General features: G+C 35.5%; 1 protein-coding gene across 1 annotated transcript in view; it reads right to left on the minus strand.

Moving 5' to 3' along the window:
- ARIH1 (ariadne RBR E3 ubiquitin protein ligase 1) overlaps window positions 1-17,633 on the minus strand; it is a 120,997-nt gene that overhangs the window by 41,899 nt on the left and 61,465 nt on the right. Inside the window, exons 3-5 of the mRNA XM_019659600.1 lie at window positions 9,066-9,210; window positions 1,866-1,958; window positions 1,305-1,360 (exon numbers count right to left, since the gene is read on the minus strand). Coding sequence (XP_019515145.1) covers window positions 1,305-1,360; window positions 1,866-1,958; window positions 9,066-9,210 — 294 coding nt within the window. The remainder of the gene's footprint in view (window positions 1-1,304; window positions 1,361-1,865; window positions 1,959-9,065; window positions 9,211-17,633) is intronic.

Here is a 17,633-nt window from a genome sequence, read left to right on the forward strand (position 1 = left end):
CAAGAGCACGAGCTCTGAACAACAGGGTCACCGGTTTGATTCGTGGCCCGAGCTGAGCTGCCACTGAGCTGCCAACAGGTGGCAGGATGGCTCAGAAAAAAAAAAAAAAAAAATACAGTGACCTATACTGATGAAGTGTATTGATATATTGATGAAAGAATACAAGGGATTGAAAAGTATCAGGGGACAACTGGAAGAATGGTGGTACTTCAAAATGACAGCTTATTTCTGCGAGCTTGAAACAATAATGGAAATAAGATTTACTGAATGATAGAAACAGCATTAATACAGAGCTGACAACAACAGTGAATATGTTTTAGTAAACCAAAGTAGACTGACGTTAAAGTGGGATCAGTGAGCTTTAGAAAGTGTGCTGATGAGGTCAATTCATGGCTTTATTAGGTTAAGAAATTTGCTCATAACAGCCTATGGCTGCTTTTACTTTTACTACCTTCAAATCCTAGGGCTTAAACAGACACAACGGTCCAGGACTAATTATATCATTTGTTTATGGTTTGTTCAGACCCTCAATCTGTTTATCCTCCTAGAGTAAAGTCAGTTAGACAGCCCGAGGTTATGAAAAGAGCACCACTGAGGAATTAAGCACCCTGGGACTTTACCCCAGATTTAGGAACTAACTATTCTTGTTTCTTCAAGTTTCTTTCTCCCTTCAAAAGAGAACCTTTCACAAGGAAAGTGGTTAGCCAACAGCCTCCAGCTGAGGCCACATTCCCCCTGGGTAGCACCCAGGTCATGACCGAGCATGAAGGGTACCAGGGCCTGGTCACTTATGCTTATTGAGGCATTCCTCCACAGTCAAGCTATGCAGTGGGGCTCCCCACAGGGCTGCTAGAGGCTCTCACAGCTGCCTCTCAGCCTGAGTCTCTTCCTACTGAATCCTCCTTCCTTCTTTCTCCTTTAACAGGTGTCATACCTACATCGAGGTTTGTCTGCTCCTGCTCCCCCGCCTCTTATCCTGCACAGGTGCTCTCCCATAATCAATCTCTTTCCCTTTTAACTCTATATTGGCATCTGCTTCCCAGAGGACCTCCACTGACACACTGACATATCCTATTCTCCAATTCCAAGTTCTACTGAAATCTAGCTGTCATGCACTGCCAAGTTTACCAGAATACTGATTGCGCATTGAAACAAATAACAAACGGGCTTTTGTGCTACAAAGGAATGTAGATTAAAAGTCTTTTCAGACTTTAAAAATTTCACCTCCTTTGAGGTACTGAGCACAAATTTGGTTGAACCAACTAGCCAATATTCAACATGCAGATTCTATCAGGAATACTTACATAACTGTGTTGTCATCCACTAAGATATCACAACCATGAGCAGGACACGAAATAGTCTGAAAAAGATTGAAATTTAAACTATGTCTTCATTCAACAAATATTTACTGAATGCTTACCATGGCCAGGCACTTTGCTCGGTTCTGAGGATGTCGTAACATTTATAGGATCTTAATCTTTCACTTTCTATTAAAGGAAATGTATGTGCATGAGTGTGTTTATCACCATAAGGTAACTAGAACTGCTGACCTGAATAATTGACTTTCCAATGTAGAACTTGAAAGGCAAAAGCAAGAGATCTGAAAACACTACTCAAATAGTTTAGCCTGACATACAAATGGTAATGCCCACTGAGAAAACAATATTTAAACTGAATTTTTAACTGGAATGTCACAATGTAAATAGAAAAAAGCCTCAATTATCTTCTAGTTGTTTTAATCTAGAAAACAGTTCCCAAGCAATTCATAATACATAATGCTTATATTTGTGCAAGAGTCTAAACACCACAGGAAATTCAACAAAAACTAAAATTAAAAATAATAATAACAAAAATAGCATCTTTACCTGTCCCATGCCTTCCTCCATTATTTTGGTAGTTAAATATTCGCTCCAGCACTGCATACAAAATTTATGTCCACACTCAAGGCCAGTGAAATACTGCAACAAAAATACATGGACTTATAAGACATTATCAGAAAAATCACCATACATAGTGACTCAATAAAGCTCTACTAGGTCACATTTCTCATAGTGGCTAAAATGTCCAATTTGACAATACTAGATGGGCTCCTAAAATGAACTTCTAGGTGCTGACATGTTAAATACATGGAACATAAAACACCTAATGAGAAATGCATCTACAGTACATATTTATATTTAGGAAAGACAGACAAGTTTGTATTAAATGTAAGCATATGTCATATACCAATAAGCACATGAAAAGATGCTCAATATCCTTAGCCAACAGGAAAATGTAAATCAAAATGACAATGAGACACCACTTCACATCCACTAGGATGGCCACAGTAAAAAAGACGGATAACAACAGGCATTGGTAAACATGTGGAGAAATTAGAACCCTCACACACAATGCAAAACTGTGCACGAACTATGGAAAACACTGGCAGTTTCTCAAAAAATTGAACACTGGGTTACCATATGATGCAGTAATTCCATCCTAGGTATATACCCCAAAGAAATGAAAATGTATGTACACAAAAACTTGTACATGTTCATAGCAGCATTATCCATAATAGCCCCAAAGTGGAAGCAACCCAAATGTCCATCAACTGACAAATGGATAAACAAAATGTGGGATATCCATACAATGGGATATTCAGTCATAAAAAGGAATAAAGTATCAATGCATACTATGTAACGTGGATGAACCTTGAAAACACTGTTAAGTGAAAGAAGCCTGTCAGAAAAGATCACATATTGTTTGACTCCACTTATATGAAAAATCCAGAATGGGCAAATTCATAGAGAAAGTACAATAGATTCGGAAAAGTAGATTAGTGGTTGCCTAGGGCTGGGGGATTGGGAGGAAATGGGAAGTGACCGTAAAAGGATATAGGGTTTCATTTTGTGGTTATGAAAATGTCCTAAAACTAACTATGGTGATGGTTGCAAAACTGTGTCTATAGTAAAAACCACATTAAATTGATGAATTTTATAATATGTGAATTATATCTCAAAAAAGCTTTATAGAAAGTATCTCACACAAATACAGAACTTCGTGGAGCTGTGTGGAATGTAGCTAACCTAGAAAATAAAATCTTATGGAGACCGAAAGATTTATTCAGATAGCTAAGAATAAATTCATATAGCTAAGAATAACAATAACATTTTGGTCTAATCTTGTATTACTTATATCATTTGAAATACTATTGAGGGATGGTCAAATGAAGTATACTATATACCCTGTAATGGGATATTAAGTAAGTACTTTAATATTAGAGAGTCTAGAGGATTATATTTTAAAAAGACAAATAATAGTTACCATATTTTAGTTTAAGACTATTTGATAATATTTACTACTGAATTATTTAGTGAACGAGTAATATAGGCTCATGGTTAAAAACAATTATTTAAGAGTAATATGAGTTTATGTTAAAAAATAAGTCTCCCTCACCTGCCTCCCATCCTTGTCTTCTACTTCTCTACCCAGAAGTAACCACTATTTTCAGTATCTTACATATTCTTTCAGAGATGTTCTAATGTACACAGGTATGCACTCTAGCCTAAATCTTGGTTTTTAAAAATTATTATTCAATAGATTTAATGGACATTAAGACTATGTTTTGCCTCAGTCTTCAAATTCTGATTCTCAAATATTCTACCTTTTCCAATAGGTTCACCTTAGACTCTTATTTTGTAACCAGATAAAACTGGACCAATATCACTGATAAACACATTGCCTTTTCTCATCCTGTTGTTTATTTTCCAAAAAGACCCATCTATAATAAATAGTCTTCCAACTAAGGAAGGCTTGCTAATAGTCCCACTGGCTAATGGGATACCCTAACAAGGACAAGTATATCTCACAGGTGTGTGACATACAAAACTACTTGTGTGACATGCCATTTAATTCTTAAAATGACAGAGCCATTATCACTCCTACTGTGTAGATGAGAAAAATCAGAGGCCTAAAGAAACTAAGTTGTCTGTTTGAGATAGTGGGGTCACAATTTGTGGGCTTCCCTACTCAACACACTTAAATAAAGGTGCTATGAGGATTTTTGGTTAAAAAAAACAAAAAACACTATGTTTTGCTTATTATGCTGCTGCATTGACTACATACACATCTTTGTGATCATATAAATGTATCTCAAGATGAATTTGTACAAGTGAAATTATAACGATATACATTTACAATTTGATAGATTATTATCAATATTTGTTCAAAGAGGTTGTAGCAATCGATACAGCTTAAGACAATTTGGTTTTGCACACCCATGCCAACATAGTGTACTATCCAACTCTTTGATCTTTGCCAATGGAACAGGTGAAAATGAACTAATCTCATTAGTTTTTATTTTAATTTCTTTAATTACGAGTGAAATTTAAATATCTCAAAAAAGATTTAAAGCTGTAATTTTTTTCTGTACACTCTTGTTACCTATTTTGCCCATTTCTTCGTGGGGTTTTCTTAATGATTTAGTGGGGATTTTTACTTATTTAGAAAATTGGCCATTTATAAGTGTGGAAAGTATTTTCTCCCAGTTGCAATTTGAATGTTCACATTTTGTTGCCATGCAGGTCTTTATTTTGTAGCAAAATGTTATTAATTTTAAAATTTATGGCTTCTAAATTAATTAACTTCGATATAAGGATTTAGGAATGAATTGAAAGTTCCAACCCAGATGGCCACCAAATTGTCCCAACACCATTTACTGAATAATCCACCTTATCCGATATTCCTCCTCTATCATCCTGTCCACTGCACTGTCTATTCTTGTATTTGGTGGGGCTAAATATCCTGCACCCCCATCATTCTATTCTTCTTTCCCAATGTTTTACTATCATTCTACCTTTTTCCAAATGCTCAACTTATCCTTTTATTTCCTTTAGTATTTAAACTTTTCTTCATATAGATTCTTTCACGTTTCTTGCCAAGTTTATTTCTAGCTTTTATTCATTCTGTATTTTTTATTACATTACATTTTCTAATTAGCTATTATTTGAAATATACTTATGAAATTTCTGATGTTGCTTATGGTATTAGATGCAAAGAGTCAAGATACAAATTCTATATTATAGCACTTCGACTACATAAAAAAATGCCTGAAAGCAACCATGAAAGAAAATGTATCAAGAGTCCTGAGACTGGTTGTATAGACCAAATGAAATGGAAAATATTTATCAAGTTTAAAATACGGTGTTATTCAGATTGACAATGATTCTAACTCACAAAACAAGTGAAGGTAAATATTTGGAAAATCAGTATTCTCGTCCACTAAAAAAAGATCCGGGAAACAAAATCTACTCCCCACCAATGAAGGAGATCTGGCACTAACTTGTTGCCAGATCACTAATGGAGAGTATTTGATTTTTACGGCTATAATGAGAAGGGGCATTCAATAGACAAAATACAGTAGAGTAATACATCAACAATTCTAAAATGTTCTATTCATAATTTAAAAATATACACATCCTCATATGCTTTCCTTTTCTTTCAAATAAGAATCCTTAAGACTGAGAAATTAATGGTTACGGTGGTTATCAAGTGATGACTACAAATAACATTTCCACCGTTGGGACTTCTATACCAGGGCCCATATAAGATAAAAAAGAAAGCTTTTTCTTCGTTAAAAACTTTTCAATAACTTTTCTAATTAAATGGATAAGACTAAACAAGATACATTAGAAAAAGAAATCACAAATGCATGTCTAAAGATAAAGCAAAAACTAACCTGTGGTAAAAGACATACTCACTGCACTCAAGTTGCATCATTATCATAAATAATGATACCTGGGTATCTTCCTGCCTGTCTCATTTCCCTCTCCCTCTTTCTCCTTTGACATATTTGTTCCCTTACTAACTAACTTGTGCTTACCTACTTGGTTCTCTGGGCTTTTCCCTGACTCAGGTGATCAGATTATCTTATCTGTTTATATCATAAATAAATATGACCAAGAATACACTAAAATGTATGAAATATTACGTACAACAAAAATTAACGGTCCTGAAGAAAAATACACACTCTTAAATGTTTCAATTATCCCCTCCATTTTACATACATAGCAACTAATGTCAAAGAGTACTAAGGACACTAAGAATTATCTTTCCTCCATCAGGAAGTACCCATATAATCTCCCATATAAGCTGAAGCCATTTTGTTTATAAAAACTGAGCAAATAATCAGAACATCAGTCCCCTGGCCTGTGAAATGGATTGAGCTATAAAGGAAGATAAGGTTGGACTTAGATCAGATGTTTCGGTGTATTCAAGAGAAAAAAGATTCAGAGGTGCCTCAGGGGTGGGGGGACGGAGGGTAGACTATCCTCTCAATCATCTATGTTGCCTGCATCTCTTTGACAAAGCTTATTCTTAGAAAATACAAATTATTTACTTCATAAAAATGAAGATATTATAGCCCAAGCTATATCTCCTGGTAGAGTGAGGGGTTAGTACAGCTAGATCTTGCTGCTTTGATCTAAAATAACATTATTATAAATTGGGGTAGAGGGTGGGAGATCTGGGAACTTAAAAAGTGCTCCAAAGTCTCAGGTAATTGTTTTTAAAGAACAGACCACCAGAGTAGTTAACTCTAAAGTGTTAACCTAGGTATCAGAAGCATTTAGTAAAAAAAATCCTGTTTTCATGGGGTACTGTATAAAGCTAAAGATGCCTTCTAGAAGTATAAAGGTATTAAAGATAAACATTAATAAAAGCAAGTATCAGTGTTTGAAGAGAGTAGTGGAAATGGAAACATGGGAGTTATACAAGTAATGAATCACCCATCCAATAAAGCTTCAGTGAAGAATCTCAGGTGACATTCAATTCCAACATCGAAGAGGTTATATTATCCTTTTATAGTAGTCTAAGAACTATACGGAGTTCTAGTTTCATTATAATTGTATTTTTCATAATGCTTGCCAGTTTCCATAACACTTTAACTTACTTTCCAACCCATGTTGCTCTGTTTGCTTCCTTGTCCTGTCACTTACATAGCTAAACTTTTTTTAAAAGAGCGATTTGTTTATATTTGCTGCCTTCACTTCCTTTCAAGAACGATGACTCTTTAGCCCATGCAGTGTGGTTTACATCTTACCACACTACTTAAAATAACTTTCTAAGATCATCACTACACTTCATGTTAATTCCAAATTCACTTTTCAATTATTTTCACTGAAGCTTTTAGCACTGTTTACCATTCTTGGTGGTGTACTCTCTTCCTATGCCTCTACTGCTGCATTTTCCTAACTACCACACCGTCAGAGTTTTGTTCAAATGTCATTTCTGTGGGAAATCTTCCCTGACCCAAAACCGAGTCAGCAGGTATCTTTCCAACATGTTCCCACAGCATCATGCCCTATCAAAGCACTTATCATTCTGAATATAGCAGTTTACTTATCTGCCCAGCTAACCTGTATATTATCTGAGGCAGACATTACACCTTTATTCTCCATTGTGTTTCTAACACTTAGAATTGTGCCTGTTGTGTTGAATGAACATCTCCACCATCAGTTAACAAGTGCAAGCAAAATTTACATGGTAAAACTCCAGTCATGATTTCCAATTCAAATCGGCTGAGACTGTTAGTACCAACAGCACTGAGTGAGTAACGGGGGATATTTGCAAGCAGCTAGCTTCAGTACTAAAATTACCTTTAGGACTTAAAACTAAGGAGAAAATGGCTATAATAGAACAGGAGGAGAAATGCCAAGGAGTAAGAAAACCTTGTAAACACAGGGCCAATTTATTTGGGTCTTAGTATTACCTCACAAACATTTATAAACTGTAAACACTATGTAAGTGTCAACTGGCAAAAAGAATCTGTTAAAGGAAAATCACAAAATGGTCAAAACATGAATTCAATGTATTTTTAATAGTGTTGTTTTTTAAATACTCAAGTTAGAATTGTGATTTAAGGAGAGGGAATAGATAAAATTCTCAGGCTGAAAAATTTGGAAGAATATCTTATTCAACCCATATGAGAGAAAAAAATACCTGAGCATTAGTGAGATTAAACGATTTACTACCCAAAGCCAAACAGCTAGTGTTAGAGCTGTGATCAAAACTTGAGCATTTGGAAATTCAATTCAGCACTTTATCAACTAAGTTATTTTAACTCACTGATTTTTCTATTTCTCTGGGTACTTAACTTTCTTTTAAAAACTCTTCTAAGCCCTTGTACATGTGAACAAATTAGTTACCTTCAAATGGGCTCATTAAAGATACAAAAATAAAACTCTAAGATAAACAAAGAAAAACAATTCAATATGTTAAAATATATAATACAGTGACAGAAATCCGGTATACAGTAATTACTAGAAAGAGTTGCTTAACCATAAAAAGCAGAGAATATGAACAAGATAGTTTTAATTACTGTGGAATTAAGTTATCTCTTAGATATCTTGAAACATCTTAAGAGGTAACTTCCAAGTAACTAAATGTTATCTATGCTACTAACATTCCTATAGTTACTAATAAAGTAAGGCCTTCATTGGAAGATTTTTACTTAAACGCCTAAAATTTCTTTATGAAACACGCCAAAGTAAATCATCTAAATTCAACAGGTTTTAAGAGGGACACTTTCCCTTTAGTATCTGTTCCAACTGTCACCATCTCCTGTATTCAAGAATCTGTTAGAACAGATCTGTGTAAGTAAAAATATTTTTGTTTTTTTGAAGGTATAAAGAATCCTGAAAGCTCCCTAGTGAAATAGTATTAGTGACATTTTATAAGTGTTTTGGATATTTATTTTTAAAACTTAGTCTTAAATCTATTTTAATTTGGATGAAAAATAATTCCACTCACTGCTTACCTATCACACAATTCTCCCCCGGTGATAAAATAAACTCAGAAAAGATTTAGACATATAATGACTACTTGGACAAGTTACTGCTTTAAAAAACAAATGGGGGAGGAAGAGGATAGAACACCGTCTTTCTTCTCTTCCTTTTCTTATCCTTAATATATTGATAGGTTACTACAATCCCAGAATTCCATCCCAGACCTTCCTTTGTTTAAATAATGAAAGGTGATTGACCCTCTGAAACAGACTCTGTGCTAGCCTTAAACTACCAGATACTCACCGAATTAGGGTAGTTCAAGTAGCAGATCTGACAAGGCATATCCTGTGCTGATGACCTTGTATTCATCTGGCGTGTTCGAGACTTTTTACTTGGATTAATTACATGACACTCAGCAAAGAGCTTCTCCAGGTTTCCATCAAAGTACCTGCATTATTTAAACAGAAAGGATGAGAGCCCAGCAATAGCACACTGTTAGAGCTCTCGCAAAACCTGATTTTCTATAGGGAAAAGCAATGAACTGAATTAAAATAAACCAAGATTATAACCTTTTTTGCTCAGAGGAAATGAGTTGTGTGGCCAAAATTGTAGCAAACAGAGGTATATACATATGAAGAAAGCAGATAGAGCTACTGGCTGCTATTTTGATATTTTTTTACTTCATTTTTATCCTTGGAAGTAAAGCTATTAGTATTGTAATAGTACTACAACTAAAACTTAAGGATGAAGCTGTACTATCTCTAGTGGTACCTTGTGAGGAGTAATGCTATTTTAAAAGGTTAGTTTATATTTTTTACAAAAAATTCTTTTTATTAATAATTTTAGTTATACCAGTTTAAATACATTAGCAAGTAAACCACCTACAAAGCATACCTCACCCCACAAATCATTTAAAAATGAAATTATTACATGACTTTCATTTTATAAAATAGAAAATATTTGCTTTCTAAATATTTATTTGAAATAAGTTTCAATTTACTAGGAAGGGGGAGGAAGAAGAAAAAAAGATTATCTTGAAATGTTTCTATATCAAATTATCTATATACATATTAGCTTTTCATTTAGCATGTATCTAAATATACAGAAGTAGTTCACTAGCTAAGATATCAAGAAGCATGTATGCCAAGTACTACCTACAGTTTCAACTAAAGTGCAAACTTCTTGACAGAAGATAGTGGTAAATACTTCGCATAATATTTCCCATTAATCCAGCAGAGACATAGGCATGGACCTCCTTAAATTATCTTAATATTCTAAAGGGAAAAGCAATAGATTAAAAAAACTTCCAATCGATGACAATACAACCAGCAAAAATATTTATGTGAAATCTGGTAAATTACTTTTTAACTTGTAAAAACCAGGTTTCACTAACTATAATGTTCTTTACAAACAAACAGAAGGTTGTTGGGTTAAAAAATAATCAATGCTCAGAAGAGATTTCCAATATTTTTAATAAAGATCTTGTTCAGGTTTTGTGCAAGGCATTTACTATATCGCCAGGAAAAAAAAAATCAAATGAGAAAAACTCTCCTAAGACTAATAAATATCTTTCTATAAATAGGTACTTTGACTATTGTATGTTTCAATGACATTATCAATGAAAATGTCAACATATTATAATAAGGTAACTCATATAAAGTTAAAGCTGTCCTTGATCATTCAGCTAATCAAAATACATGGAACAGAAAATCAAATGCTTTCCTACAAATTTTATCTCTGAGAAAACCTAAGATGCCAGGTTTTATCTGAAAAGCAGAAACATGAAGATAACACTAAATATAAACAAGTAAGTGAATTAAATATCTTTCTATGTTTAAATAAAATCGTGCTCACAAGATAAACTTCTATTATCAAAAACTTGACTATACAAAATTAGTGACTCCTAATACTCTGGTGAACATTCTAGATAGCATTCTATGCATACACAGCAAAATAGACGTATGTGTCTATCATTTCATGAAAACATTGTACTCCAGATTTATAACCTGCTTTTTTCACTAAAAAAAAAACTATCTAACAGACGTCTTTCTCAATGAACATATTTTTATTCTATATTAAAACATTATTTTTCATTGAGTAATATTCCACTGTAGTTATGTCCTATAATTTACTTAACCAACCTTACACTGAGGGACATTTAGCTGTTCCACATGTAAACAATCCTAGATTAAAATCTTGGCCCATCCAATAGGGGAAAAAAAATCTAGTTAACTCTCATTTCTTTATTAGTGAGGCTGAACATATGCTTGTTATTAAGATCTTACTATTATTTTGAGTTCAGTATGTAAACAGGAAGAGTAATCCTTTGTCTCATAGATTGCTTTCATTCCCATTTCTAACTTGCTTTTCAACCTTCTTTAATGGTGTTTAACTGCCACTTTTAATTTTTATGTAGGCAAATTATCATGCAACCCCATTGTGATTTCTGGATTTCATATCAAGTTTTAAAAGATCTCTCTACCCAAATATTATAAAAATTCACCCATGATTTAGGCCTTTAAACTGTTTCCATTAAAACTGTTGATTCACATGGAAGTTATTTTTGTGTAATACTGAGTACAGCAGGGATTCCATTTCATCTTAATCAAAATGGCTAACCATTTACTGAAGGGTGTTTCTTCTACCTTTAGGTCTCAGCTTAAACCTCACTCAAATCTTCTTTGACAGTTCCTCCACCCTCCCCCAACCAGGTAAGGTTCGTAGTATTACATCCTCATGGTATTTTGTACTCCTGCCAACTCTTACCACATTACTAACTCTGTAATCACTATATATTTTGTTTTTTTCTGCTAGAATGTAAAGCCCATGAGGACTATTTTATTATTGTTGTAGTCCTAGTGTCTAGAAGAATCTTATTAAAAGCATTCAATTTCTTTTTAAAGATATACGACAGTGATATATCTGAATTCCTTTGCTTTAGGTATAGTTTTTAAAGATAGCCTACATTGGAGTTTATAGCTTTTTGATCCATGCTAGAAGCTACTGAGACAGCATAGGGACTTGGGACCAGGGCGAAAGAATGCCAGGAGGAATGCTGGATTAGCTGACCACAAGAATACCACCACTCCATTCCTCCTTACATAAAAATGCAGAAAAAACTGATTGTTTCCCTCCTAACCGCTTACTTCCATACAGATGTCCAAACTACTAGTGTGCGCAGCTGATCAAGGTTTTACCCCTGTAAAACCTTCCTGAGGTGGCGATGATGAGCTGTCTACCAGACGCAGAGTCAGTTCAGAGGTCCTTCCTTTCCACTGTGCTGCCTCCCTCATGCTTGAGCATAAGCTTAATAAAAGATATCTGGAAAATTTTCTGGTGTTTCCCCTCAATTTCTATCTTGGACATCAAAGTAGGTAACATTACCAAAAATCTTTCAAATACTGCCCAGATGAACAGAATGAGGAGTTTAAGAACCCACCCCGGGGATAATAGGCCTAGAAGTTTTTTTCTTTTATTAGATTAAGTTCCATTTTATAAGAAATGTAACATTTTAAAATTTGTTTTTACTTTTATTGATCTGTCCAGCAATGGCTATGCAATGGTTATTTGGAAGATACTGAAATCTAATTTATTTTTACTAAACATAACTTAAAATCAATACTTAAACCTATTTCTTAATTTGTCAACTTTAAATAATAACTGCCTTTATATGAAATGAATCTACAGTTAACTCTCGAGTTTTGGCTGGAAGTTGCTGGAGCTTTTCCCAGTTGATTACAATTTTATATAATTTTTTCACTAATTACCTTATTTTTACACTATATAGCTTTTTTCAAATTAATAAAAACACTTTTTTTCCCTAAACTTGATTACCCTAATTACCTAGACATAATTCAAACATTTAAATGTATTCAAATCTTCACTTTGGCCAAATCCCCCACCAACCCCAATATCTCCATAATGACAGCATCCATTTTCTTCTGGTACCTGTTGTTACTGAAGTCTGTGGTCAAAATAATTTTTCTCATTTTTAAATTCAAATCCATTTCCAACTGGTTCATATATAGGTTTCATTCTTGAAATTTAGTAGTTCTATAGGGTTTATCTTAGCATTTAACTTTTTTCTTTTGAAATGCCATTCAGGTCTTAATTACTTCAAAATCCTTCAGTTATTAAGACTGTCCTCCTACCTGATTTGTATCCAACCCAATCTTTGTTAATGTGTCTTGTGCCTACCATCTGCTAATCCCTTCTTTGTTTTTTCCTAGCTCACATGTCTCTATTTCTTGCTGTTGCTAATGTGGCTTTAAAATCTGCAAGCAATAGCTTGTCCCTTCATTCTTTTTTGTTGTTGTATTTTTTAAAGAATTTTTTAAAAATATAGCTAACATACAATATTATATTAGTTTCAGGTGTGCATCATAGTTATTCAACAGTATCCACCTAGCTCTATATTCTTTTTTTTTCCTTAGTTTTGTGAGCATTCCTTTCTATTGTGTTGTTTTTATCAGTTCACTTGGATCCCTTATCTCACAGTCTTCATTTAATTTCCTTAAGAGAACAAAGAAGCTCCCCCCACCCCGCAACCCGGCCCCCACAATTACGATAGTTTTATTAAGAACTACTATGCTCAACAACTTGAGTGGATTCTTAACTCCCCCCAGTTTACCTGGTCACTATTTGAAAGTTCCTTTAGTTTGCTGGCATCTAAATGTACATCCTTTTGAGAAAAAAAAACAAAAACAAAAACAGGCCAAAATGAAGAGACTGATTCAGTGTGAAGCACTGCAGTTCAGGCACCTTGTTTAATGAGTTACACAGAATCTCTCTGCTCCACTGACTTTGGTAAACAGCTGTAAAGCTTATCCTGAGACACTGCTTTCCCTCCATTCCTGCAACCCTTGCCCATCATTTTGAGAAAGCCGTATTGATGAAAATAAAAACAGAATGGTACTGTGGTTTTCCCTTCAATCCAGCCTTTCCTCAGTGGGAGAAGGGCACAGAGTTTCTTCGCTCCATCTTTCAGATGGCCTAGATTTCTCTAGGTGAAGATTGTTAGAAGGACAATTTGAGGTTTCTCAGTAGAGAGTAGAAATCCTCTTCTCTCTCCTAGGGTTCTTTCTGTTCAGCCAGTGTGTTTACAGAAATATAGTTATGCAAACTACCCCTTAATCAACCAACTTTCCAGAATATCTAGAACTTAATTTTTTATTTTATTTGACCACTACACAAAACAGAAATATAGCAAATAATATGAATTAAATTTCAAGGCAGGAACAGTTACAGCCTAAAAACAATAGTTATGGGGGCCGGCCGAGTAGCTCAGTTGGTTAAGAGTTGAGCGCGAGCTCTGAGCAACAGGGTGGTTGGTTCGATTTCCACATGGGCCAGTGACACAGCATCCAAGCTGAGCTGTCAACAGGTGGCAGGATGGCTCAGCTGGTGTAACAAGATTGCCTGTTCGATGGTGGATGGTGGGCTATGCCCACCCGCAACTAAGACTGAACTCGGCATCTTGAGCTGAGCTGCCGCCCGGATGGTGTGCTCTTAACAACAGGGCTGCTGGTTCGACTGCGCATGGGATGCTGGCTACGCCCACCCACAACTAAGATTGAACACAGCACCTTTAGCTTAGAGGCCATGAGATGCCAACGGGAAGCCAGATGGCGACTGACGCCCTCCACAACTAAAACTGAAGAACAACTTGGCTGGTCCCCCTCCCCAATTTCCCAACACTGTTCCCCTCCCCCAATTCCCAAATAAAATCTTTAAAACAAACAAACAAGCAAACAAACAAAAAACAATGGTTGGGGGGAGGGGAACAGGCTGCTAGGGGACAGCACTAGCTAGTGTTTCTTTTTGAATTCTGAATGACTGTAGAATCATTGTTTGCATCAAAATCAATATTTAATTTTGCCATTAAGAGTTTACTTAAAAGCCACTAGGGCTTCATACTTCATAAAAAGACCACTATTGAAGAAGTCCTTATCTTCACAACAGAATCAGAAAAGCAAACATGTTAAACTAATTTAAAGTTATATAGTGGAAGTTTCTACTGTACATTCTTAGGTTATCAGAGTTTTCAGTCCTCCTTATCGGTGTTTAATGCTTCCATTCCATATTTACAACACATCCATAATCTAGTGCTATAAGCCTGAGAAGGAGCAAACAAACACACACACACATGAAAATTTATAACAATACATTATACACTATATATATATCCATGTATAAACATGCATATATACATACTTTTACTTCTAAATAACAAAACAATTTTTATTTCAACATTCTCATGTGGCAGTTTTATGGACACCAGACTTCAATTTCAAAAAGCAACTAAACAATTACTGTATACCTTAATTACAGTTCTGACAAAGTACTAAAAAAGATCTATGACACCATCTCTTCTAGGAATTGCCATTCCAACTATCTTTTGGCCCCATTAACCTGCTTCTAATGGTGTAATTTTTTCCACTTTTAGAAAAGGTATATTTAAGCAAAAACATCAAAAGGAGCAAAGAAATAGATTTTCATTTAAGTCATATGAATAACAACTGACATCATATTTATAAAACGCCAAAATAATAGATAAGGAATGAAAATGACAGTCTTAAAACAGCAAAATAGAACAAGAGACCAGACACACTAGGAGGGGCTTTCCTGTCTTTACACATAGACACTAGTTTCAGAGCTTAATTCTCTTTCTACAGGAAGAAGCCAGTAGAGAGATATAGTACAGTATGGTAACATAAGCAAGTTACTAAGAAATATTGAAGTAAACATTTCCTTCTCTTCTTGGAAAGACTGGGACAGTTTTGTGTTTTTTTTTAATTTATAACCCTTGTAAAACTATTAGATTTTTTTAAACTTTAATTGTATGGCTTTGATAACAACTTTAAAAGGGCTCATAAAGTAGAATGCAAATTTCCATACAAATTAAAAGATTCACTGCATCCTTTGTGGTTTTTAAAGCTCTTCTTTTAAAAGAAGGACTAAAATTCTTTAAGATGGCACGTATAAACTATACAATACCACAGAACTAAAAACTAAGGGTTTTGTTCTAACGATGACTTTTGGCTCTCATTAAAAAAAAAAAGATGTAGGGCCGGCCGAGTGGCGCGATGGTTAGGAACTGGCTTGGGACGCCAGAGGGCCTGGTTCGGATCCCACATATGAGGGCCAGTGATACTGCCCTCCACAGCTAAGATGCTGAACAACAGCTCAACCTGGAGTTGGGCTGCCATGAGTCGCCGGCGACGGCGTAAGCTGCAGTTCCTGCTGCAGTGGGTTGCCATAAGCTACCATATGTAGCCAGCAGCCAGCATGAATGGCCAGCAGCCGCAGTGAGCGGCTGTCCAGAAGCCGGCAACTGATCTGCCTCGCCCGGAAAGAGCACAATGATGGTGCCAACTTGGGCCAGTGAAGCAACGTCATCCACAACTAGACTGAAGAACAAAACGACAGCAACTTGTCTGTTCCCCTTCTCCCAATTCCCCAGCACTTCCCATCCCCCCAGCTCCCCAATTTAAAAAAAAAAAAAGATCTAATGAGGACTTATACAAAACTTTTTTTAAAAGTTTTGGGGTTTTTTATGCTAATCTAAAAAATAAATTTAGTGCATATCTTAATATTAATGTATTATATATTTTATAGATAAACATACTGATCATGTATTTTTAAGGAAAAGTAGAATACTTTTTGAGATTGATACAAAATTTTTCTCCTATTGGAAAAAACTCAACCTAATTAAAAAAAAAAAAAAAGCATGATAAAATTTCCTGAGCTTGCTTTACTAAAGAGCACCTAACAAAGAAGCTACTAAAGTAATACTACTTTCAAGTTGCAGTACAAAAAATCTTGCTGCATAATTTTTGAGAAACTTTCTGAGATTTGTTTCTCCATACTTTATCCCTTTTGGTTCTGAGCCATGATGAAAGGAAGTGTATTAAGAAAATAACCACAATGAAACAGAGGTAAGATAACTCCTTCTAGGTTTGAATTAGCAAAATCACGCCATCTTCCCAAAAGGCTCCCACGCCATTTATTACAGAAAGTTTTAAATAGTTGCCCCTCAATATTTGTGGGGATTGATCCCAGGACCCTCCACGGATATCAAAATCTGCTGATGCTCAAGTCCCTCATACAAAATGGCATAGTATTTGCATGTAACCTATGCACATCCTACCATGTACAGTAAAACCTTGGATTAACTTGTTCTGCGAGTGTTCCGCAAGACAAGCAAACATTTCTAATAAATGTTAACTTGATAAATGTGCGATGTCTTGCAATACGAGTAGTACACATGACGCCAAATGTCACATGATCACAACTGAGCCAATGGTACTTCTCTCTCTCTCTCTCTCTCTCTCGCTCGCTCGCTCGCTCGCTCGCTCTCGCTCTCTCGCTCTGTGTCTCTGTCTCTTTCTTGTTGCAGGATTGTGGGTGATCGTCTCCCATGCTTGGAGGTTATGGAGGAGATCTCATCTGCAGAGGAGGAGAAAAAGGTGGAGGAATCCCTCACTTCAAATGAGATTAGGGAGATGTGTAAAATGTGGGAAACAGTGCAAAACTTTGTAGAAAAGCACAAAAAGCTGCAGCAGTGCGAGCGATGAATCTGTTTAACGACAATGCAATGTCACATTTCCCCAAAATCCTTGAAAGGAGGCAAAAGCAAGTGTCATTGGATAGGTTCCTTGTTAAAGCTGCATGAAATGAAAATGATTCCAGGGCCGGCTGAATGGCGCGTTGGGTTAAGAACTGGCTTGGGACGCCAGAGGGCCCCGGTTCGGATCCCACATATGAGGGCCAGTGACACTGCCCTCTACAGCAAAGATACTGAACAACAGCTCAACCTGGAGCTGGGCTGCTGTGAGTCACCGGCGATGGCGTAGGCTGCAGCCCCTGCTG

This window comes from Hipposideros armiger, unplaced genomic scaffold, assembly GCF_001890085.2.
Source record: "Hipposideros armiger isolate ML-2016 unplaced genomic scaffold, ASM189008v1 scaffold_302, whole genome shotgun sequence".
NCBI classification, from domain to species: domain Eukaryota; kingdom Metazoa; phylum Chordata; class Mammalia; order Chiroptera; family Hipposideridae; genus Hipposideros; species Hipposideros armiger.